This window comes from Sardina pilchardus, chromosome 5 (assembly GCF_963854185.1).
Source record: "Sardina pilchardus chromosome 5, fSarPil1.1, whole genome shotgun sequence".
Classification (NCBI taxonomy): Eukaryota; Metazoa; Chordata; class Actinopteri; order Clupeiformes; family Clupeidae; genus Sardina; species Sardina pilchardus.
In genome coordinates, this window is record NC_084998.1 from 34,991,404 (window position 1) to 35,017,208 (window position 25,805).

The 25,805-nt window shown below is 39.8% G+C and overlaps 1 protein-coding gene across 1 annotated transcript in view; it reads left to right on the forward strand.

Annotated features, from left to right (window-relative positions):
* Window positions 1-25,805, forward strand: part of ubr1 (ubiquitin protein ligase E3 component n-recognin 1) — a 144,131-nt gene that overhangs the window by 63,632 nt on the left and 54,694 nt on the right. The window contains exons 26-28 of the mRNA XM_062537372.1: window positions 13,648-13,747; window positions 19,405-19,508; window positions 20,827-20,907. Of these exons, the coding sequence (XP_062393356.1) occupies window positions 13,648-13,747; window positions 19,405-19,508; window positions 20,827-20,907 (285 nt within the window). The remainder of the gene's footprint in view (window positions 1-13,647; window positions 13,748-19,404; window positions 19,509-20,826; window positions 20,908-25,805) is intronic.

The window sequence follows — 25,805 nt, forward strand, 5'->3', positions numbered from 1 at the left end:
CTGAAAGATTGTTTCCCTCAGCCTTAGTTGGTTGGTTGTCACTGTGGTGCAGAGCTATAGTTTAGTTGGGTGTTAGCCACAGGGACGAAGCTTCCTCTGAATCTGCTGGTTAGGGTTAGGGATGTTAACCGGTGACTGTTTGACCGATGGTTGACCGGATCCACGTTAACCGACCAAAGTTGTCGCTAGTCGGTTAAAAAAAAAAAAGAGGCATCTTTAAATTAGGCTAAAGACAGTGGACTAAGCGCTAATACAGCTAGCCATCTCATTCCAAGAAGATCTTTTTTGTGTGAAGTTAACAAATTATCCTTCACACTCAATTTTTCATAACGCCTGCTTGTAGGCTAGGCTACGTAATAAACCAATAAAAACATTTGGCACGAGGTCACAGCAGTGGCCGGTGCGTCTTTTGCAATCTGGAAGTGCTGTTTTATCCATTGGTTTTATCATGTAGCAGTCTAGGCAACTTTCCGCATAAGATGGGCTTAGATTTGGAAAGACAGTACATCTACATTTCAGGAAGGGTCATCAATGGTAACATATAAGGTAATGATCATCTTTCGTTATTATTGTTAGCACTTCCTCAACCTAAGCTGCGTCTCTTCAGAGCTGTCATTTTCATAAGTGAGCCGCGGCCATTTCAGCTTCAAATGAGCTTCTAACGCTAGACCTTGTAGGCCTACCCAAACCATTTTCGGAGCGAAGGAACCATTTTTCCTCCACTTACAAGCTCCTTGGTTTGCAGGACTCATGTTTGGCGCTGTAGGATTTAAAAAAGTGACGTCAATGAAAGGGCGGCGCCGGGTATTTCAATTTAATTTCAATTTAATTTCGCTTATAGAGCGCCAAAACATTACACATGTCTCATGGCGCTTTACAGAGTGTTAGACATTCAAAGAGAGCCCATGAGTAACAGGGACAAGGAAAAACTCCCTAGAATTGGAGATACATATAGGAAGAAACCTCAGACAGATCCACGACTCAAGGGCCCAACCCATCTGCCTTGGGTCAGTTGTATGAGCGGGGGACAGAGAGATGAGAGTTGGGAAATTGCGTGGCTGTTATTTCAAATAGCATTAATTTATTTTAAACGAATCGGTTAACCGGTTTCAACCGGCTAATGAGCCTCGGTGGTCGGTCAAGAAAATTTGTAGTTTTCGCCATCCCTAGTTAGGGTGCAGAGAGACCTCGCTACCTCAGAATAATAAGGTTCTATCTGCGTTCAGGTCAGTTTTGAGATATTGAGGTTTAAAGTTTTAGCATTGCAAATAGCAAAACTGACAAATGGAGCAGATTTCTTTATAGCACCAGAGTTACATACACCATACATGTATTCTACATCTGAGATATCAAAATTCTACATGAATTGTAAATTAGGGTTTTTGAAACAGGTCAATGTAGATAGAACCTTGTAGCTCTAAACACTTACAGCCGCCTTGGAATTATAAGGTTCTATCTTCAAAAACAGAAACAGGAACAATGATTATTGATGTATTCTAACAGTTTACTTATAAATACTGTTGGAATGTTTGGTTTATGTAATAAAAAGTGTATTTTTATTAATAATATTTTAAATTGGCATGCATTTATGCACTTACTGCTATAACACACTATTTATCCAGTGCATCATTTTACTTTCATCTTTCAAGCATTTTCAATAGAAAAGCAAAACAAGTTGAATGAATATTTAAAATCAGTCTTTATTTTGATAGTTTATCAGATCATATTTTAACAATTTAAATGTAAACTGTGTCATACAACATTACACATAGCCAGGAGACATAGCCCTGCCAGAAGGACACGAGTACTCATTGAGATAAAAACTGATCAAAAATGGTTTGCTTATCAACAAAGTATTTCAAACCCAAGACTGGTTACTTAAAATGGAGCTCATTTCAGATGCTGTTACTTGCAATAAGAATGATCTAATGCAATAAAATATATACATACAGTAGTATCACTATATTCACTTAGCCTTCATCACATACTGTTCACTTATTCATCAACACACAACTAGCTCATGTTGACAATCTAACATTAAGGCTTATTGAACAATAATTTCCTCATATCAATAAGGATCATATCAAAACAATTGTCTACAGACCACAACTCCTCTTTTAGGGTCCTCAACTCCTCCTCCACAGGTCTTACCTCGTCCGGCACCATCACAGAAATGCTCAACAATACCAACCTGTAGGAACATTTCTGATTATACCATTGTTGTAATAATGTAGCACAATAGAAAGCATAACAATAAAGTATTTTTAGGCCCATGTATACCCCCCCCCCCCCCCCCACACACACACACACACACACACACACACGCACACACAAGCACGCACGCACGCACACACGTACACACACACAGAGAAAAAGGTTACCTTTTTACTTGCTTCAGTCCCTCCTGCAGGTGATCTTTCTTTTCATCCCCTCTCCCCCTTCCTCTACAAACACATTACAACACCATTACAGCAACAAATACAGTCAAATCCAAACAAAATCTTGGCAAACATCAGTTCAAAATAGATTTGTTATGGCTGGCGCTAGCTAGTATAAAATATACTCATGTCAAGTCAATGTATAATATAGCACATTTAAAAGCAGCAGCATTACACCAAAGTGCTTAAATATGTCCTCAGCAAAATCCAAAAGCTATAAAGCAATTGCACATGGAAATTCAGTCATATCCAATCATCTCCTTGGCAAACATAAACTTCATTTCCAACTTGATTTGTATCATATTAGTTACTGATAGCTGACGCTAGCTAACATTAGCTAACATTAGCATGAGCTATTTTTAAGAGTTCTCGTCAGAAGAATCCAAAAGCATGATAAAGAAAGATATTATTTCAACAAAATCCCATTTTAGGTTGAGGCTTGCTTTAAAATGATGGCTAAATTACAGATAAGCTACTAAATTAACATTAGCACTCTATCAATAGCCTGGTATTATAGCCTAGCTATTTTGGCAATGAGTAGCACTGCTATCTCCTCAGCTAGCTTCTAATAGAGAGCCGAAGTCCCGCCCCTTCCGTTTGCCTCCATGGGACCTATCTTTGGATTTTTTTTTAATTGCAGTCAATGGAGAAATATAAATTATTTTCTGGTCCCGATTGTCTTGTGCCTTGAATTACCCATATGATGTTTGTCAATTTTAATGACAATTTTTCATGTAAAGACATTTGAAAAGTATGTTGTAACTAGTGAATTACAACATTATGAAAGATCGTGTTTCCAACGACTACATACACATCAGTCGCGTTAGTGACGTTAGACCAATTCACAGCCACGGGCGCCAGCAACAGGTCTTATTTGAGCTTCCCCCTTGCCGATGAAAATATCATGAGTCAGAGGATTAAACACACCAGATAAGTTGTATTTCATTCATAGACTGTACAAACACTGCTGTTAAGTGACTTAGCTGGCAGCAAGATGTAACCGTTAACTAGCATGGTAGCTAGCTAACTAGCCAGCCTCTCGTTTGCTAGTTGGTGACGTGCATCGCTTGAGACAAGAGATGTAGTCCACTGAACGGATTCGCACAAAACTTACATAACTTTTAAAGTCTAACGAAAAACAGAACTTTATTAATGTGGAAAATTATCTTTTAAATTCCCACACATCATATGTGAAATGCACGGTCCAACTCGAATGGGACCAAAAAATAATTGTTATCTCTCCATTGACTCCCATGCATTAAAAATCGAAAAATAGGTCCCATAGACCGGAAGTAGAAGGGCGGGACTTCGGCTCTCTATACTGAACAGGAATTACAATTTCCTCAACTAGAACAGAAATTAAAGCAGTTTTAAGAAGAGCACTCACCTGTTCTTATTTAGTTCATCGATGAAATCACAAACTCTTAAATTGCGGGTAGATCAGGCTTTGGCTTTAGATCTGCTAAATACTGGGGTGGAAAAGTCCTGGCACCGTAAAGAGACAGTATTTGATTGGTCCTTCTGTAAACATTCCAAAAGATGATTGGGCCACATAGATAGAACCTTATAATTCCAAGTCTGAGTGTAACTTTGTAGATAGAACCTTTTTGTTTTCTGAATAAAACACCCAAAATTAATTTTATTTCTAAAAAACATCTTAAATAATGTTCACAACTTCTACCAGAGTAAGAATATGTAAATAACTCAATTTTGACAAAAATGTCAGATAGAACCTTATTATTCTAGGGTAGCGACCTGTAAGGCCAGATGGGAGTGGGGTGAACAGTTTGTGGTTGGGGTGAGAACAGTCTTTCATGATGCTGTGCACCTAACGCAAGCATCGCTTGCTGGATGGCCTCGATGGACGGAAGTGAGGAACCGATGATGCGTTGGGTAGTTTCCACCACCCTTTTGCAATGCTTTCGGTTGGAGGCAGAGCAGTTGCCATACCGTACTGTCATACAAGTCAGTCAGTTGTTGAGGATGCTCTCGATGGTTCAGCGGTAGAAGTTCACCAGGATCTGAGGCGACTTCCCCTTTATTTTGCGCGTTCACGTGAGAGGAAGGAGTATCCCAATTCTCTTTTGGATCATGGGGTTGGGTTAAGGGGAAGGGCTAGTTACCCCTTGAAAGCTAGAATTTCAACGGAATTTGGGTGTACTTGGCAGCATCCATTTTCCCTTCTATCCTGACCGATTGCCCAGTCCCCACTGAAGATAAACATCCCCACAACATAATGTTGCCCCCACCATGCTTCACAGTAGGTATGGTGTGTTTTGGGTGGTGTACTGTGTTTGGTGTTCTGATAATGATAATGAACATAAGCTATTATGCCACACAAAAACATGGAGTAAGTGGAGCTAAATGAGGTTATTATTTTGCTGTCACTTCGTCTGTTTTATGACCTAGAAGGTTGTATTTGGTATCTGTGGATAGCTCTGTGTCTCCCCTTTCATCTGGTATGCGTGCCATATCGTTTTAAGAGTCATTGCACGAGAAAACCAGGCAAAACCAGCAGGAGGTAGGAAGATGGGAGTCGGCCAAATCGGCTCATACTTTGTATATGTGATAAGTATGTGGAACTATGAACAGCCATATACTTAAAACCCTCGAACTCTTTTTTGTTGTGGAGTTCTGGGGCCCCTCTCAGAGAACCTCAAAAATCCAACAATTCATGGCTGAAAATGACTGAAATTGCCATTTCTACCCTGATTATCCTGATAAAGATATGAACATGAGCTTTATGTTTCCATAGAGCTTAGGTAGAATAGTTTTAAAGACCAAAAGATGCACAAGGGGGTTATCTGCACCACTGAAAGCAGAATTTTCATCCCTCTAAAATTGGTCATTTTTAGGAGGCATTATCTCACATTCGCAGTGGCTTTGGTGGATGGTTTTACTGTTGCTGGACAGAGGAACATCTTCTGATTCAAAAACAATTGTCGTCTAATTGGGCCACACATAATGTGCGCCGTGCCAGGAGGGTCTTTACCGGGGTTTTTCGGGTTTTGGAGTATAATAAACCAGGTAATAATATCTCACTATAGGGTAATTTATGGTCAATTTTTGTGTCACTGTATGACAAATTGTTAAAGAAAGCTTTAATTAACTAGAAAAGCACTCAAAGAGTGCAGACCTCTGCATGCATTGTTCTTCTTGGTTGTCATACATTTGAAACTAGACTATTCAGATCGCCACCGAGTGGCCATACCATGCCATTACATCGCAAACATCTGGCATTACATCTGTTTGTGATGTAATGCCATGGTATGGCCATGTGATGGCGATCTGAATATGGTTTATCATAGGCCAAAACACGACAAATCCTGCTAAAGACCCTCCTGGCACGGCACACATTATGTGTGGCCCAATTAGACGACAACTGTTTTTGAATCAGTAGATGTTCCTTTCTCCAGCAACAGTAAAACCATCCACCAAAGCCACTGCCAATACGAGATAATGCTTCTTTAAAATGACTGAAATTTAGAGGGAGGAAAATTCTGCTTTCGGTGGTGTAGATAACCCCTCGGTGCACCTTTTGGTCTTTAAAACTATGCTACCTAGGCTCTATGGAAATATAAAGCTTATGTTCATATCTTTATCAGGATAATCAGGGTAGAAATGGCAATTTCAGTCATTTTCAGCCATGAATTGTTGCATTTTTGAGGGTCTCTGAAAGGGGTCCCAGAACTCCATAACAAAAAACAGCTGGAGGGTTTTAAGTATATGGCTGTTCATAGTTCCACATACTTATCACATATACAAAGTATGAGCCGATTTGGCCGACCCCCATCTTCCCACCTCTGCCTGGTTTTCTCATGCAATGACTCTTAATTGTGGGTTCATACGAGTAAATCAAACGAGAGTAATGGTAGCATAAGCTATATGACATTATTATTTGTTTGTCACTTCGACTGTTTTTGTAACACAAAAGGATCGATGTATTTGGTATCAATGGAAATCTAAGTTTCTCCTCTTTCATTTGATATGTGTAGCATGTCTGTGCGATGCCGGGTTCAAGTGATTCAAGCGAGAGTAATGGATGCATGCGTGAACGCAGAGCAATATAGACTGTAAATATGATATACTTTGATTTAACTTCATGATTTTTTTTTTATTTTCATACTTGATCGTACAGACAAGTGTCTAGTCTCGTTGGAAAGCCCTGCTTCTGCTCTTTCGTGCAATAAAGGTCTCATCTCATTGCAGCTAATAATCATGGAGCAATGTAACAGAGACGAATGGGTGTGTGTTTTGACACACTTTACGTAAACGATTTCGGGCTTTGTCGTCGATGTCATTAAGCGCAGAGAATCCTTGCCCCTTGCATTTTAAAGTCCCGATACTCCTCGACATTCTGCCTGGTTGGCCCCCTCAGACAGTCATTTCGAGCAGAACTAGTAGTGCCCTGGCCAGAACTAAGGGGGCTGGGCACTACCGGGCCGTATGGTAATTCGATCACTACCTGGAGTTCAGTCCAAAAAGTTCAATCTTTGGGTATTTCTCAAAGTCAAGGATTGGTCCTTCCAAGCCACTTTTTCAAGGACGTTACGTCATCAAATCTCGTCAAGCACTGTTCCAAAGTCAAGGATGCTTTCAAATTCTAGCAAGTACTGAGTCCTTCGTTCTGAGAATTTCGGAGAATTTTGGAGGATGCATCGATGGATCCTCGGAGTGAAGAAATAACCCACAATCCTTTGTATCCGTATGAGCAATTAGAATTTTTCTGACGGTGCGGTTTAAAAAAAAAAAAAAGAGAGGGAGATGGAAAGTAGATGCAAAGAAGCAGTGCGTGTTAATGTAGGCTAAATATGATTTATCAAGTGTTTTGTTAATGCCATCGTATATTTGCTCAGGCATTTATATCCAGTTATTGTGCATATTCATCATAAATGCATATGTCAATGTGCATGAATAAGTTGTGATAGACGTTATTAATTTATCTCAGAACTTCGCCCAATGCGAACTTTGTAGAAGTTTAACATTACCGTTGCTGTTGCCAATTACTGGTATAACTTTCCATTGACACTAACATAATTATAAACTACGGATTGTGATATGTGATACTGTAGGCTACTCCAAAAGGTTTATTTAGAGGAAAGTGCAGCTGCAGTTGTCGGAACTCCTGTAAAAGCAGCACAATTTCCATGGTTCAAATTAAGCGTGCAGCCGGAACCGTGCACAATTGACGTGCACTTCCACACTCGCTAGGCTGTTCCATTGCATGTGATCTTGACGGCTGGAGAGGGTACTGGGAAGGTGTGTAGCCTTGTCTCTCTAGCACTCGACTCGAGAGAAAGCATTCTATCAAGGACGAGCTCTTGACTTTGAGAAACACCCTTAGTCTCCAAATCTCATTTGACCTTAAAACCTTTTTCCACATGGTAGCAGAATATTCCAGATGTTTTTTTTTTGCACTGAACTCCAAACGCTGTGTTGGGCAAAAACCAACACAGTACACCACACAAAATACCAGAGGTGGGACAAAGTCATTGTTTGGCAAGTCACAAGTTAGTCTCAATTCATTGCCCTCAAGTCCCGAGTCAAGTCCCGAGTCAAGACAGGCAAGTCCCGAGTCAAGTCCAAGTCAAAGGCCAACAAGTCTCAAGTCAAGTCCCAAGTCCTACAGTCTGACTTTCGAGTCCTTTCGAGTCTTTTTAAAAATCGAGTGAAACAGTTATTTTGTCAATTGAATTTGTGTGTGCTGGAGAGATTGAGATGCAAATCTGTCTAGCAGAAATGTCAAATGGTATCTCTAGCACATTCTCAATGAAATATAGGCCCTATGTGTTAAAATATGTGTTCAATTTGTTAAGAAACCACTGATAGGCCTACACAAGCTGAAATAGTTTTATAACGTGTGACCATGTTTATTACATTACAAAAATGTAGGCAAAACCGTATTGCCATAAGGGGTATACAGATAACTCACAGCAGTGGCAATCCTAGTCTCTGCTCAAACCTTCAGTCCACACACACAGAAAATGGTGTGTCTTGTGTCTATTTCATATTTTGAATTCATAAACTTGACATATTTTGTTAACAATTTATAGTATTTTAGGATCTGCATAATTACTTATAGCTAAAAATATTCAGTAATTTGAATACTTCATATTGATTACACTTGTCTTTAATGATATTACAGGGTGGTGTGTAGGTCTAATTGAGTGCCTGTCACTTTAAGAAGTACGTGAACGTAATTAGGTTTCATTCGGTTAGAAAAATAGTCACCCATAGTTCAAGGATATATGTTTTCATTAAATAAAATGAATGTTCAAAAAACTGACAAGGTAAAGAAAATGTTTCTGATGTCATAGAAAATATCTTGCAATGTTAACTTCTATGATTCCTTGGTCATGTTTAATTGGGTGGGTGCTTAACTTAGCCTACTCTACCAGACATGGAGTTTGATATGTATCCAATGAATAACAACCAGTGCTCAAAATAAAACGTTATGGTAGCCTATTCTCCTCCTGATAATGTTAGTAGTGGAATGGATTTAATGTGAATGTACACAAAAAGACGCAGTGGCTATATGATACAGGCAGCGCACGTTTGAGGTGAAAATGTTCCACCTTTTAAAAGCCTAATCGTGGTTAAATCCATCAATTAGACAACAGAATCAGTAGGCCTAGGGTAGGCTACCAGTTTCATAGTAGCCTAGCCTACCAGGCATATGTCAAAAGCAGGCTAGGATGAAGCTGGGAGGAATTTAACAAGTTCTACACAGTCATTCGTTTCTTGTTGGTCTCCACGTATTTTTTTGTAGGCAAACGAATTAACGAAATAATCGTAGGTATCATTTTGCTGGCGCATTCACGTCCGTTGTCTGGCCCTGCGTGTTGTCTAGCTTGTTCCGCGTGGTTGGCCGCTGTCGAATCAAAACAATCTAGGCTACAGTCAGTGATTTGATTGGATTTTGTGCCGAATACGCGCATTGTCTCACGCACAGGCGCACACACATAAATATAGATAGATCAGTCCGTGTCTACATTTTATCTTTTTGTCTTTCGTTTTTTTAATGGGAAGTAGCAAGTCTTTACAAGTCAATAGGCGCAAGTCCAAGTGAAAGTCCGAGTCATTGATGTTAAAGTCCAAGTCGAGTTGCAAGTCTTTTTATATTTTGTCAAGTCGAGTCTAAAGTCATCAAATTCATGACTCGAGTCTGACTCGAGTCCAAGTCACATGACTCGAGTCCACACCTCTGCAAAATACACCATACTGTAAGCAGGAATAATATACAACAATATGTTTTCCCACTTAAATACGTGTCTTTGTCCGGTGCTTCAATGAGGTTATGTTGAACAAGTTTAATTTATTTGATCATCTGACTCCATAAGATGAAAGCTATAGTCACACTGTTGATGACTATGAAATATCTGTCTACAATAAATACTAAGTATTTTTTGACTTCTCTCTCTGCAAGGCCTATTTTGCTTAATCACAAATGAGATCCAACCTGATATCAACAGTACATTGACTTTGGCACCCCTGTGCAGTTTACCATTGTCCAGTCAGTGACTTCTAGGCTAGTTTGTCTGGATCAGGTCAGGCCTGACTTTAGCACTCAGAGGCCTACCAGCTTGAGGCAAACTGAAACCAGCACAGTGACTCCTTGAGTTTGACCAGCCCGCACAAGCCGCTTAGTTTATCTGAGAATCTATTCACTGTTATGATATCTGATTAAACAAAGACCTTGCTTAGAACTTCAATTCTCAAGAAAAGAACATTACTGGTTACCAATTAATATTACATTTATTGTAATCTTTCTAAAACAATCAATAAAGGTACAGACAATAATAAAGTAGCAAAAGAATTAAACAATTAACCTAAAATAAAGTTCAAGATATCATACCTGATGTAGAATTAACTAAAGAAGTGGAACTCTATTTAAACAGAGGTTCCAATCCTAAAACCAAACTCAAGAGTGCTGCTAGCCAGACTCTTAGTTTGACAACACACCAGGTGGAGATCTTGGTAAGCAAGCATCTGAAGAGTCACCTTTGTTCTTTCTTAAATATCCATCTAGACACAGGAGGCATGTTGGCTTGGTTCCACCTTAGAAATTAACATATAGACTCTATGACTATTGTAACAGACCTTGGCTCTCCGCAGGGTATATCTTATCATTACAAAAGGGGGAATGGGAGGTTTCCCATTCAACACTGGTAATTTTCGCTTAGATCACCAGAAAACATATTTACACTTATTTTACAATTGTACCACTGAGACCCTCTTACTTCTCGCGTTGAGACATTAAAAACGATACCAAACATAGATACATTATAATTTGTCATGAAACAGATACATTTTAGTTTTCAGCAGTAGTTTCCCAGGAACGCAGGGAGGGAAAACTGGAGGTGTGTCCGACATGGCCCGAGCCTCCCTGGCCAAATGGCAGTCCACACAATGGGGGTAGTTCAAATGCAAACAGGTCAGCTGAACACAAAAGGAGTGTCCCTGCTGTGAGGTTGTCTCTCCCGTCTTCCAATATTGTCCTAGAGGACTCATGCCTGGGAAAGTAATGTTATCCTAGAAACTTATGTATGGGAAAATAAGGTTATCCTATAAACTCATATATGGGAAAATAACCCAGCTTACAATACCATACTGTGAAGCATGGTAGGGGCAACATTATGTTGTGGGGATGTTTCTAGCAAGTACAGTGCCCTCCATAATTATTGGCACCCCTGGTTAAGATGTGTTCTTTAGCTTCTAATAAATTCATTTTTTTCCCCCAAATAATATAGGACCACAATGGAAAAAAGCGTAAAATCCAACCTTTATTACAAGTGCATTTAGTTAGAAGGAAAACAACCCCACATTAATAAATAATTATTTTACATCAAATCATGTGTGCCACAATTATTGGCACCCCTGATGTTAATGCTTTGTACAACCCCCTTTTTCTAATAAAACAGCACCTAATCTTGTCTTATAATGTTTCACAAGATTAGAGAAAACAGAAAGAGGGATCTTCGACCATTCCTCTTTGCACAAAATCTCCAAATCATCCAACGACCTGGGTTCTCTCCTCTGCACTCTCCTCTTCAACTCACCCCACAGGTTTTCAATGGGGTTGAGGTCTGGGAACTGAGATGGCCATGGTAGGAGCTTGATACGGTGTCTGGTGAACCATTTCTGTGTAGACTTGGCCATATGTTTAGGGTCATTATCTTGCTGAAAGACCCAGTGACGACCCATCTTCAGCTTTCGGGCAGAGGCCACCAGATTTTGATTTAAAATGTCCTGGTATTTCAAAGCATTCAGGATGCCATGCACCCTAACAAGGCTCCCAGGCCCTTTGGAAGAGAAACAGGCCCACAGCATCACCGATCCTCCCCCATACTTCACAGTGGGCATGAGGTGCTGTTCTGCATACTCATCTTTTTGTTACGCCAGACCCACTTAGAGTGTTTGTTGCCAAAAAGCTCTAACTTTGTCTCATCTGACCAAAGCACACGGTCCCAGTTGAAGGCCCAGTACCGCTCCAGACGTTTGTGCTTATGATTTTGAGTGAGAAAGGTTTTGTTCCGTGCATGCCTCCCAAACAACTTGTTGGCATGTAGATAGCGCCTGATGGTTGTTTTGGAGACTTTGTGACTCCAAGATGCAACCATTTGATGCAATTCTGTAACAGTGAGTTTTGGAGATTTTTTTTATTTCTCTTACCATCCTCCTCACTGTGCGTGGTGGCAAAATAAACTTGCGTCCTCTTCCAGGCTTGTTTACCACTGTTCCAGTTGTTTTAAACTTCTTAACGATTCCTCTGACCATAGATATGGGCAGGTGTGCGAGTGGCTATTTTCTTATAGCCATTGCCTTACTTGTGAAGGTCGACACACATCTGCCTTACTTGAACAGTGTGTTCCTTTGTTTTTCCCATGTTGAAGAGAAATGGCCTCTGTGTCACGTCATATTTATAGCCCAGGGAAACAGGATGTTAAGAATTACTAATTAAATGTTCCTATATACTCTGATTGACTTTGTAAACTACTGTAGAAATGACAGAAATGACAGAAATGACAGAAATTACAGAAATACTTTAATCACATTTATTTCCTAGGAATTGTTAGGGGTGCCAATAATTGTGGAACAGGTGATTTCATGAAGAATAATTATTTCTCAGTCCGGGATTTTTTTCCCACCTTAAAATTCTCTTGAGTTTAAGGTTACATTTTTCTACAATTTTCAGTGTGAGAGTATGCTTCTACAATAAAAAAAATGTATTTATTTTAAGGCTTTTAACGCATCTTAACCAGGGGTGCCAATAATTGTGGAGGGCGCTGTATGTTAGGTTAGTTAATCAACTGTCTGTGGGTCTAGAGCTTTTGAGAATGTGGGTGTGCACTAAAGTTAGAGCTTTGCTTACACAGTGACAGATCACAAACAGAGTTATTTTCTCTTTTTATTTGTTTAGCTGGAAAATACAATTTCAATACATTGTTGGAATGTTAGGAAGGTGGCATAGTTGCTGAAGTTGCCCTTGGGGACCCTTGTGGTCCTCATTACTTGAATAAATAGAGAAAATGAAGTAACAATCAATAAATATTCCTGAGCTGATAGAGTAGGTTTTCCCATTCTTTTATCCATTTTATTATGTTCAGTAGCATCTTTTTAATTCCATGACTGTCTTTTTCTGTCCCCTGTAGCGTATGTATAAGTGACTGCATTTTAAATATAATAATTGCACATTTGTAATTGGAAAATGCCTATCTTTATAACTAAAACTAAGGCAGAAAGTTTGGGTGAATGATATGAGACCCCAAATCTGTAACAGTGAGATTTTGGTTTTTCAGCAAACATGCTGCATTCATGTTAACATTGTTCTCATTAGGGTAACATGGCCCATCATATGTTAACAGAAAAAAAAATACTAAAAGTAAACAACCTAGCAGGTGGACCAATCACAGTTATTTTGGTCTGTGTTTCTACACTGTAGCTATGGCGTAATTCAGTGCAAAAGCAAACTGGCCATGCAGTGTTTAAAAAGCAGCATTCAATAAGTTACAGGTGAAAATATTGTATTCAGCAGTCAAATAAACTGCTCATCATTGCTCTCCACAGATTCCTTCTCCATTCTTCAAGATATGGAGAGAATAAAATGTGTTATATGATTTTGACTTTTTGACTTTTGACTTTTGACTAACTGGCTTTGACTTTCTTTAATAAAATGTGGGTTTATTTGTCAATTTTGGTGTGTTCCTAGGCCCTTCACCTCATAGGTCAGGCGCTTGTGGAGGAGAATTCCCAGTTGGAGGCTGCCAGTGTGGAGGATGTGACCTTTAACTTCAGCCTGAAGGCTTGCAGTGAGTTTGTTTTGGTGACTAATGGGTGCATTAGCTGTGATTTGGATTGGAATGCAGCCCTTTGATTGCGACTAGTTCAGTGTTGCAGGCAGTATTGTAATAGTTGTGCTGTGATGGTAAAATCACTGCACAATGGCCAATGGTTTAGGCAGTGTGGGGTGGGCCTTTGTGTTGTGCAGTGATGGTAAAATCACTGCACAATGGCCAATGGTTTAGGCAGTGTGGGGTGGGCCTTTGTGTTGTGCAGTGATGAGAGGTGCCCTGCAATGAGAGATCCCCAAATTGTTCCCACAAAGTTGGAAGCATGGAATTGTCCAAAATCCTCTTGGATAATGCTGAAGCATTCAGATTTCCTTTCACTGGAACTAAGGGGCCAAACCCAGCTTGAGGATGGCCCCTTCCTGTTCCAACATGACTGTGCACCAGTGCACAAATCAGGGTCCATAAGAAATTGGATGAAAGAGTTTGGTGTGGATAAGTTCTAGGTAGATATAGGATTTGGGCAAACTTTTCTTATGCATTTATTTGGCCTTACTTAGTTTGCCTACGTAAGTGTGTCTTGGTGTAAGCAAAACTTGCACTGCAACTGTCAACTCATCACACAGGAAAGGAGAGACAGAAAGAGGGGGGTAGGTAGGAGAAACAAATGGAGACTGGGGTGTGTGTGTGTGAGAGAGAGAGACTGTGTAGAGAATGAGCGTGGGGAAGGGACAGACATGCAGCTGAGAGAGAGAGAGAGAGGGGGAGTGTGAAAGGGCACCTACTCCTGCACAGCTAAATGGATGGAGTATGAGACACAAATAAACCTGGCTTAAGTCAAAATTGCAGCATAGGTTGATGTCATTATTATTATTCGTAAACTCGCTTTAAAATATTTTAGGTAAAACCGTGTCCACCACAATCATTAATGTGCTTTTGAATAACACAAACAACAAAACATTCAAAACTTTATACAGTATATGACTGTCACAACAAGCACACTAACTAATACTCCATTACATTTCATCCAAATTAGTCACTGTTTTCTGCCTATAACACCAACTTTTTGTTTCTTTTATAAGACACCTGGACTCAAACCTTCGCCATTTCAATATACTTTTGAAATTAAAAAATCTGGTCGCAATTTCTCTTCGGCAACCCCTCAAGATCATTTTACTGCTGAAATGACATGATTTCGATAAACCGTCTAGGAGAAGTGTTTCAAAATACATGATGTGCAAAAATCAGAAAATCTCACATAACTCAAATTCTTTTAATATTTACAACAGACAGCGCAGTAGGTGGCGCTATAGAGTCCCTGAGCCACACCCTAGGCCAGAGCTCTGTCACTGAGTAGCGACCGTAATTTCACATGTAGCTGTCAAATTACAAGAGTTTTAGAGCATGCCAAGTTGGTGCAAAAAGGCCACACGTGGCACGGGTAAGAGGATGAGAGTATAATAATAATAATAATCTGAGCAAAAACAATAGGGCCTTGCACCTATTGTGCAGCCGCTGCTACAGCCAGGGGGTCAAGGCCGTGTTGATTAGCTTCGGCAAGTTAGCAAGCGCCATTTTCAAGTATGGCGCCTCATGGAGCATTTAGAACCAGCTCCGTGCACGAAAATCCGTGTTGGGCACGAGCTCTCATGCGCGTACAATGTAGGTGGACGGGAACCTACAGCCAATCATTACTCTGTGCGACACTCCACTGGACTCAGATGTGCGTTCCCGAGCAACTTTTTCTGCTTGTTGTTACACGGCAAGCAAGGTATGTGCATTATCGCCACCCTCTGAACTGGAGTATGACTCTCTTTTTCCAGAAAGTCCAATAGAAATCATTGAAGGTCCATGCGTCATTTTCAGCTTTGGAACTTTGCGCATGGTCAGAGCCGACTGGCGCTGGATCGGAGCTCCAGTGTTCAATATGGCGTAACGAAAATTGGCCGGATTTACTAGTTTAGCATCGGCCATTCATTTGTATGGAGGGCGGGACTTAGTCACGCTCTCCAGTTATATATAATACCTCCATGGCAACAGCAGCCGCACCTTGGTGCTCGGGCCCTAAATATAGCTGCAAGCGGCGATGGCGGGCCCGAGCACCTGCGGTGCGGACCCGTGACATTTCGGAATCTAACAAAGCAACACGTACTTGTTGGTGGGCATGTGCATGAGCAACACACATGCCCACCAAATTTGGTTAATTTTCATCAATGTATGTGTCAACCACAACAGACAACAAGCTAGGTGGTGCTATAGAGTCCCTAAGCCACACCCAAGGCCAGAGCTCTGTCTCTGACTAGCGGCAGCAATAAAACACAAGCGTACCTAATTGTCGCAGCAATAACACACAAGCTTACCTAGTTTTCGTGAATGTGTATGTGTGCCATTCCACTACCCGTGCAACCTCTGTAGGCTCCTGATACTGGCTTACAGTATGCTACCAGTAGAAACACTGACCCAAACCAAATGCAAAGCTAGTGAAAAATCAATCAAGAAGGATAAAGATGGAAAAATTGCCAGTTGCAACTACCTGTGAAGCCATTCCTGTTTCATTATATAATTAGAGAGTCCAGACCCTTTTACCTATGTTAACCCTATGAGCCCGACGGACGCAAATGCGTCAAAAAACACACCCATTCTTCTTTGTTACATTGCTCCCCGATTATTAGTCACAGCGAGATGAGACCTATATTGCACGAAAGAGCAGAACCGGGGCTTTCCAACGAGACTAGACACTTGTCTGTACGATCAAGTATAAAAATAAAATAAAATCATGAAGTTAAATCAAAGTATATCATATTTACGGTCTATATTGCTCCGCATTCACTCGCGCATCCAGAACTCTCGCTTGAATTACTCGCGGACCCCGCATCGCACAGACATGACACGCATATCAAATGAAAGAGGAGAAGCAGAGCTTTCCATTGATACCAAATACATCAATCATTTTGTATTATAAAATCAGACGAAGTGACAAACAAATAATAATGTCATATAGCTTCGGCTACCATTACTCTCGTTTGATTTACTCATGAAACCGCCATCAGAAAGATACGGCACGCATGTCAGATGAAAGAGGAGAGCTAGAGCTATCCACAGATTCCAACATATAACATTCTAGGCCATAACACAGACGAAGTGACAGCAAAATAATAACTTCAATTAGCTCCACTTACCCCATGTTTTTGTGTGGCATAATAGCCTATGTTCATAATCCAACGTTATCATGTGTTTCTCCATGGCAAGTCACGTTCATAATATGGTTTTGAGATCCTAGCAAACTCCTGTATGGTATCCAATTCAAGACTCATATGGCATCCAAATTTGTTTGACAAATAAACACTTTTTTGCCTTTACTTTGTTCATTGCAATGCAGTAAAAAATATTATAGAGAATCATCATCTGTGCACGTCATGTGTGCTACCACGCAAACAAGTCAGGTCAGATCAGCTAGTGTCACAAATATGGAGCACAAAAAGTGTCAAAAAGTCATTTCTCAGCACTAAATAAAAATTGCCATTTATTTCTGGAAGGCACACACCACATATTTCTGTAAATTGCTCAGCCCCGAAGAATACCTCCAACATGGTTCTCATATTGCCATTTTCAGGACAGTCAGGCCTACACAACCATGGCAGTCTTGTTGAGCTGTCAGCTTGCCGTGGTGAGATACACGTCAAAATGTAAGAATTTGTATAGTATGCTTTTCAAATTGTTATTATTTAAAAATCTAAATCAAATCAATGCAAATATTTATACATGATATTGTGGCACATCTGTGTAGCCTAGACTGTGCTGAAAAAAACAATATGTAGCATGTGTGAATGGCACTTACAATGACCAGGATAAATGCTTCTAACTAGGGGTAGTGAAAATGCCCTTAAAACGGCTTAGGGCTCATAGGGTTAAGATGTCAAAATCATCAAAATATGATTATCCAAACCCAATCCAGGTCAAAAAACAAGTATAATGGCTTTCAATGGTGGCCATCTTGGAAAATGGCAGCCATATTGTTTTTTTTGTGCTTTTTGGATAAAGTGGGTCCCAAAGAATATTTGTGCCAAATTTGATGCTTGTACCACAAAGTGAACGATTGTTTCACTAATCTGCCGCACTAAACGGCAGCAATAACACACAAGCCCACCAAATTTGGTTCATTTTCGTGAATGTTTGTGTCAACCACAACAGACAATGCGCTAGGTGGCGCTATAGAGTCCCTAAGCCACACCTTAGGCTCAGTTCAGTTCAGTTTATTTCTTTGTCCCAAAATGGGAAATTTGATTGCAGACAGGATCACATACCACACAACAATAGATGTAACATGTTACAATACAAAAACAAATACACAAAGGTTAGAGGCTAGAGCTCTGTTTCTGACTAGCGATAGCAATAACACACAAGCCCACCAAATTTGGTTCATTTTCGTGAATGTTTGTGTCAACCACAACAGACAACACACCAGGTGGCGCTATAGAGTCCCTAAGCCACACCCTAGGCCAGAGCTGTCTCTGACGAGCGATAGCAATAACACACAAGCCCACCAAATTTGGTTAATTTTCGTGAATGTTTGTGTAAACCACAACAGATAACGTGCTGCTGGGTGGCGCTATAGAGTCCCGAAGCCACACCTTAGGCCAGAGCTCTGTCTCTGACTAGCAGAAGCAATTCCACATGTAGCTGCCAAATTCCATCCAATTTATAACCTTTTTTCTGCCTATATAACACCAACTTCCTGTAAGACTTCTCAAGATCAGTTTAGTGCTAATATGACATGATTTCGATAAACCGTCTAGGATAAGTGTTTCAAAATATGTGATGTGCAAAAATCATAATCATAATCATAACTCAAATTCTTCTACGATTCACTATATAGTTTAAATGTAAAACTTGTTCAGATTAATACAACACACATGTGTCAACCACAACGCGCTAGGTGACGCTATAGAGTCCCTGAGTCACGCCCTAGGCCAAGAGTTTTAGAGCATGCCAAGTTGGTGAAAAAAGGCAAAACGTGGCCCAGAAGAAATTTAATCTGAGCAAAAACAATAGGGCCTTGCGGTGGCCGCACCTCGGTGCTCGGGGCCCTAATAATAATAATAATAATAATAATAATAATAATAATCTGAGCAAAAACAATAGGGCCTTGCGCCTACGGTGCAGCCGCTGCTACAGCGGCCGCACCTCGGTGCTCTAGCCCTAAATATTATGAAAAAGTTGAAAGTCAAGTTTGCTTAAGGTTTGTTCAAGAACTCTTCCAGAGTTTTTACCTCAAACAACACAAATCAACTCAAATAAATGAACAGATAACTCAAACGTGCTGTATGTCATAATGAAACAACCACAGACTATCAACACGGTCTGACACGAATGACACATGGCTTATTGCAAACTGAATTTATGACCAAACGATTTGATTCGTTCACGAAACGCAATCTAGCTATCATTATGTGTAAGTAACAGCGTCCCAGTCTGAGGACTCAGCGGTCTTTTTGCCGCCTCAGCCGCGTTTTAACTAGTTCACACCAGCATGGCACTTCTAGTAGGAAGTCAAAGCGGTTTGATGACCGGAGCGCGGCACTTCTAGGTTTAAGTGGGTCAGAACGGCACATTGTAATTGCCTTGTAGCATTGGAAATAAGTGCCTGTGTGTGATATTAGTACTGTTTACATTTCTAGGAATAGGATCTGAGCATGGCAAGTCCTTGTTTAATTTCCTGACCAAAATGAAAACACTACCATCTTTGGAGGCACAGAAGGACATGATTGCATGGACGTTGCAGGTAGGTTGCTGCTTTCCTTAAAACTAAGAAAATACTATCGGTAGTACCAGATCAGTATACAGAATTATACTCGGCCCAGGTATCAGTGTCAGAGCATTCCTAATGCAGAACTGTGTCCAGTCACTGTAAAGGCCTTTCTTTATGTTACAAGATATGTAAGGGATAATCAACGACGCGCCGTGCGTTTACTAGGAAAATAATGCACGTTCGAAGTGGTAATAAGGTCCCGGGCCTTTACACTTCGATAAGTGCATTATTTTCATAGTAAACGCACGGCGCGGAGTTGATTATCCCGCTTATACCACTGCTACTATCATTTTTGTTTATATTGCCGCTGTCTTAGATACAACGTTGCTGTTTTTACCGTTACATTCACAGTGGCGAATTAATATTCAAGTGTAATAAGCCCAAAAGAAGGGAACTGCTTCATAGCCGTGCGGTATATGTAACGGATAATGAATAGAACGCTGGTCATTATCGGAAAATAATTCCGACAGGATGAACATAACCCCGACACGCAGCGGAGGGGTTTTGCTTCGTCCTGAAGGGAATTATTTTCCGATAATGACCGGCGTTTCTATACATTATCGCGCTTATACGACTACTTGCCAAAACGAGAAAAGAAACTTAACTCAATGTGTCTTTAGCAATGACTTGTCTACCGTTTCGTGGCTTCCGCTAGAACTAGCTAAATAAATAGTTCGCCACACTTGACAGTTGTTAGGTGTTGCCTGGCAACATACTTAGTAGCTGTGTTTTAGCTACTTTCAATGCAACCAGCGAACGATTTGTTGCGGATTGATATGAAAGACGTGAATTAAAAGCACAGAACCCGTTGCCATTGGCAGCGGTCATTATACCTTCGGAGTGGTGATTATGCAAAAATAACTGACCGCAGAACGTTGGGGAGGCCCATTCAAAGTGAATGGGAGCTCCCTCAACATTCTAGAGAGCCGTATAATAACGAAAAATAATGCACGTTCCAAATAGTGCATCACAATAGTTTGACCATGCAGTGGTATAAGCAGTTTGTAGTTTATAGCTATTAACATGACAACTTGAATGACATGACTTATTCCACATTCCATGAGCATGTTATTGATTTAGTTTTTATATGGTTGCATGCATTTGTATATAATATAATGTTTTACAGGTTTTGTATAGGTCTCAAACTGTCAGTCTCTCAACAACCCCAACCATAGTCTGACAATTTGCACAGAAACCATTTGAATACTTTATATAGCATAGTAAGCAAATGGCAACTTTTGTCTGATAACCACTGTTTGTAAACATCCCTGCATTTTATATCCTTATTCAGATGTTTGAAATGGTTAAGTGCCTTCGTGAAAATTCCAGCCCTGCACCCTCACAGAGTGTGGAGCAGTCAAGACTAGAGGAGGTAGGCACGCTGCAAAACTGCTCATCTGATAAAATCCAACCAAGTGTACTTCACAGCTCATTATTTCTGAATAGCAACATTACTATTGTAATCAATAACCCAACCTGTGACTTTTTAACCAAATCAACCAATGCATTGTCACTCTATGACACATTTGTAATTCTGTCCCCACCTGTGTGTGTGTGTGTATGGTAATGATGAAGTCTAACCAGCTACATTAGAATAGATAGGTAGGGCTAACAAATTGCCCAACAACAGAACAACAGAGTAGCCTACACTTCAGTTATTTCTTTCACTGTTTTGTTAAAGTGCAGTCACCTCGAATAGCATTCCAAGTTACAGAAACAAATGCGTTAGCTTATGGCTAATGTCTATGAGAAATCCCATAGAGATGCAAACGATAAAATAATCCCAGGAGGTGGTTATGTTTTCGCTTGGTTTAGGTCTGCGCTCTCTAAGTGCTTTTCTAGTTATTGCAGTGTTTTTATTTGTGTGTCACTTTGGACAAAGGTGTCTGCCAAATAGGGGTGGGCGATATATATCGTTAACGATATTATCGTGATTGTTGTTTTAACAATGCATAATCGATAAAAGTAGATATTTAGAGCGAACTTCATTCCATTTACACAGCTTGGGTTACATAGGAAGAGGTCTTTGTTTACAGCTGACTATTCAAATACTCAAGGGTAATGTTTTCTTTCCATATAACAACGTTGCCATGTAGGAAAAAATACCTGTTTAACTCATCAATGCCACTTGAACAAAGTAGCCGCAAAACTTAAACATTAGGCGTGCGTGTGACAAGTAACGTGCACCGTGATCATGTGACGTGCTCTGCTGCAGCCAGTGGCTTCTCCAAAGATCCTTAAGGCAGAGCAAGATACGTCGTCGTAGTTCATGTCTATGGGCGCAAAACGGGGATCACTTCCTCTGCATAAAGGGGGTGTGTCATGCGTGTCATGTCCATAGACTTCAATGAAACAGCTCTGCATAAAGGGGGATTTTACCCCCCCTCCCTCTTGCGGTTCGGGTTCCAGGAAGTGGCATCCCATGAAGCATCTTGCTCCGCCCTTAATGATCTTTGGCTTCTCTCACTTCTGCACTCCTCCTGATTTAGTGAATGTGTGGGATTTCAATGCGTGATTTCGACTGAGCCCTCCCCCCAAGTAATTTAAATACTCGATAATGTAAATTTGCACATCGTTAAAACAACAATCACGATAATATCGCAAACGATATATATTGCCCACCCCTATTTGGCAGACACCTTTGTCCAAAGCGACATACAAATAAAAACACTGCAATAACTAGAAAAGCACTTAGAGAGCGCAGACCTCCACCAAGCGAAAACATAACCACCTCCTGGGTCCAGGTCCTTGGATCATTTCAGACCTCTCCTGAAAATTTTATCTAAATCCATCCTTACATTTTTTAGTTATCAAACAGACAAACAAACAAACAAACAAACTTGCAAACAAACAAACCCTGAAGAAAACATACAGTAGGCGGTACTTGAGAATGGCCATTTCCCTCACGCGTTGCCTTATTCACGCTCTGCGTGAAATGTATTACAGCTGTATTACAAGTCCGCTGTAGCATTGCTGCGGTGTGATTGATACTGTAGCCCAGTTCTACTCAATAGGCGACCAGGAAGCAACCTCTAAGTGGCCCAGCCCATATAGAAGGCTATATTTCGGAGCTTTCGGAAATGCCAACAGAAATCCCTAGTAGCCTAGTCACCTACAGACTGCAACACTACAACTCTTTTATTGTTTTGTTTTTTCGGGTGTTTGTAAATTCAGTCTGGCACTCTGAAAATGTTCGCAAGGCTCTGCACTTCGAAAAAGACGAGCATGAACTAACAAACTATTTGTCATAGGCCTAGTCCAAAATTGCCATTAAAAATGTTAACTGTCGTTAAAGCGTTGCCAGCTGCAGCAGCGACATTTCCGGAAAGGTACTGACTCGATTAAATTCATTCTGGACTCTCTATCCGACCACATAGAGACGTGGGGATACTTCGGTTTAGCTTTAGGGACCCTCTACTCACTACCACGTAAGTGTAGTGTTGTTTGGAACAGTAGAAGAGGTATAAAAATAGCGTTTTGTAGCGGCGAAAGGACATGCCCGGGTCACTTCCAGGCTAACGAGTTTTGGCTAAAAACGGTGAACTCGAACTTTCTCAAAATACATCCAAATGACATGATTTTGGTGTCAACTCAACGTATGTACTCCCAATAGTCCGAAAAATTGATCTAAAGTGCATTTCACTCCGGATTATCCCTTTAAGTTTGCAGGATAAACTGCAAGCTAACTTTTTACTGTAACTCAGACACTATATTCTAAGTACTTCATTGTCGGGTGGGTTTTTGCCTTCTAGGGACAGATAAGATGGCGAGAGACTTGAGACTTGACTTGGACTCGTGACAAAAGACTTGAGACTTGACTTGAACTTCACCCTCAAAGACTTGAGACTTGACTTGGACTCGAGCTCAAAGACTTGTGAACATCTCTGAAATGACCTAAATCTAGAGATGGAAATTATTTTAGTAAATACAAGACTAAACTATCATCTTTTTCATCCACTGTTACACTTGCAAAAAAGGCCTCCACCACTGCAATCAGCTACTTCACTGTCAGCAGATGAATTTGTCTCATTTTTCATTGAGAACGTTGCTAAAATAAGTGTTCAGTTTGATGATCTTATGTAGTAGAGCAGATTAGTAAAAAAAAAAAAAACATTCACTTTGGTATAAAGGCATGACATTTGGCACAGATACTCTCTAAGGGCCACTATTTTGGAAAAAGGTGTTGGTCACTCAGGAAATTCAATATGGTGGCCATTTTTCAAGATGGCCGCCATCGCTATTCAATGGTTATTATTACAGTGTGGAGCCTGTTTTTCTCAAATTGATTTTGGATATTGTTTTTGAACTGAACCTGTTATAGCCCACGTGTACATCAAGGTAATTAAGTTACTGTATATTTTATGAGTTATGTTGGTAGGTCATTGCCATACCACTGACTTGCCATGAAGCTGGTTCACTTTATTGGTAGGCTGTGTTTATTGTTTTGTAAATTACAAAGTAACTACTGATGTAGACTAATTTTGTGAAATGTACGTATCTAAGCTTAGTACATTTTGTCTATAACTTTTGTGTAGTTAAGCTTCATTTAATATAGAGTAGCTGGGAACTTAGCTCACTACATTTTCTGTAGCTTGCCCATCACTGCATGTATCTAAAAGCACAGTTGATTTGTCCATGCCGATACCAACTATTGATTATTTGATAAGGACAGCAAGATCATTATTTTCACTATTTTGGGCTGTTTACAATCGAATTGCAGACCAAACACCTTGTAGAAATGTGCTGTAGCCTATTTTAAAAAACGGGTAACACTTTAATAACTACACACAATTCATCATTTATTAAGCATTTGTTACTAATTAGTTAATGGTTTGTTCATCATTAGTAATGTATTGTTCATGCATAATTCATCATCAGTAAAGATTTGTTCACAAAGTTATGAATGGTTTGTTCATAGTAAGTAAAACAAATGTTTGTAAATACATGGTTTATACCATATAAATAATGAAACAACCATTTATAAATGAAATCATCTCCCTATTATGAACCAGTTACAAACTATTAGTAAATGCTTTTATCATCATTTGTTAAGTATTACTCCTATGTTAATTCTCATATTGTAATTCATGATTAACTCAGGAGTCACAAGTGGTTAGTTAATGTTTTTTGTGAGCTCATCTAAAGTGAGGACTGTATATGCCTTGCTACATATTTACAAGTGAGTTATAAAGGTTACAGTTGCATTTATTCATTAAGCAGACACTTTCATCCAAAGAGACTTACACTATCAATGTAATTAAAGAGCAAGGCCACAATGGTGGCACCCGGGGATTGAACCCCCAATTCTTAGGCTTACAGCATGCTAGCCCAATGCCTTATCCCCTACACTACCCCTGCCCATGGCTATTGTGGCTATAAATAGTTGTATGTGTTTTTAACTGAGCGGATGTTATGTTCTTCACTTCACAACAAACAATCAATAAACACCAGAGTAAAGTGACAATGTTTTTACTTGGTTAACTTCACTTCAGTATATGTCAGTCAATTATTTACTTGTATTCTTTAACTCTCTAACTATTGTATCAATGCGCTGCTTAGTGCTACATCAAATGTAGTCATACGCATAACAGGAAAGTAGTCCTCTGAAAACAACTAAAAGTAGATCCCATCCATCTTCAGAGAAGTAGAAGAGGTAGTGTAGTGGTTAAGGAGCAGGGCTATCATTCTGTCACCTGCTCAGTTGGGCGTTCGAATCCCACCTTCTGCGGTTGTGTTTAATTTAATAGGCATGTGTATGTCGCTCTGGATAAAATTGTCAGCTTAATGAATGAATGTGAATGTAGTATTTACAACTTATTTGCAAATGTGTAGCAAGGCATAAAAAGTCCTCACTTTAGATGAGCTCACAAAAATCATTAACTAACCACTTGTAACTCCTGAGTTAATCATGAATTATAGCATTAGGAAGTGGTTTATAAAACATGTATTCACATCCTTACTAATCATTTGTGCATATGTAACAACTGTTAAATAATGAATAGTATTTCATTAACAAAATGTTATTGCATGTTATATGAAGTATTAGCAACAATTTATACATATTTTGGAAATAGGCTTATTCACTATGAACAAACCAATCATAACTTTGTGAACAAATGCTTAAGTGATGATAAATTATGCATAAACAATTAATTACTAATGATGAACAAACCATTAACTAATAGTTAACAAATGCTTAACAGATTATGAATTGTGTGTAGTTATTATAAAGTGTTACCAAAAAATGGATCACTCGCAAACAGCTTATTT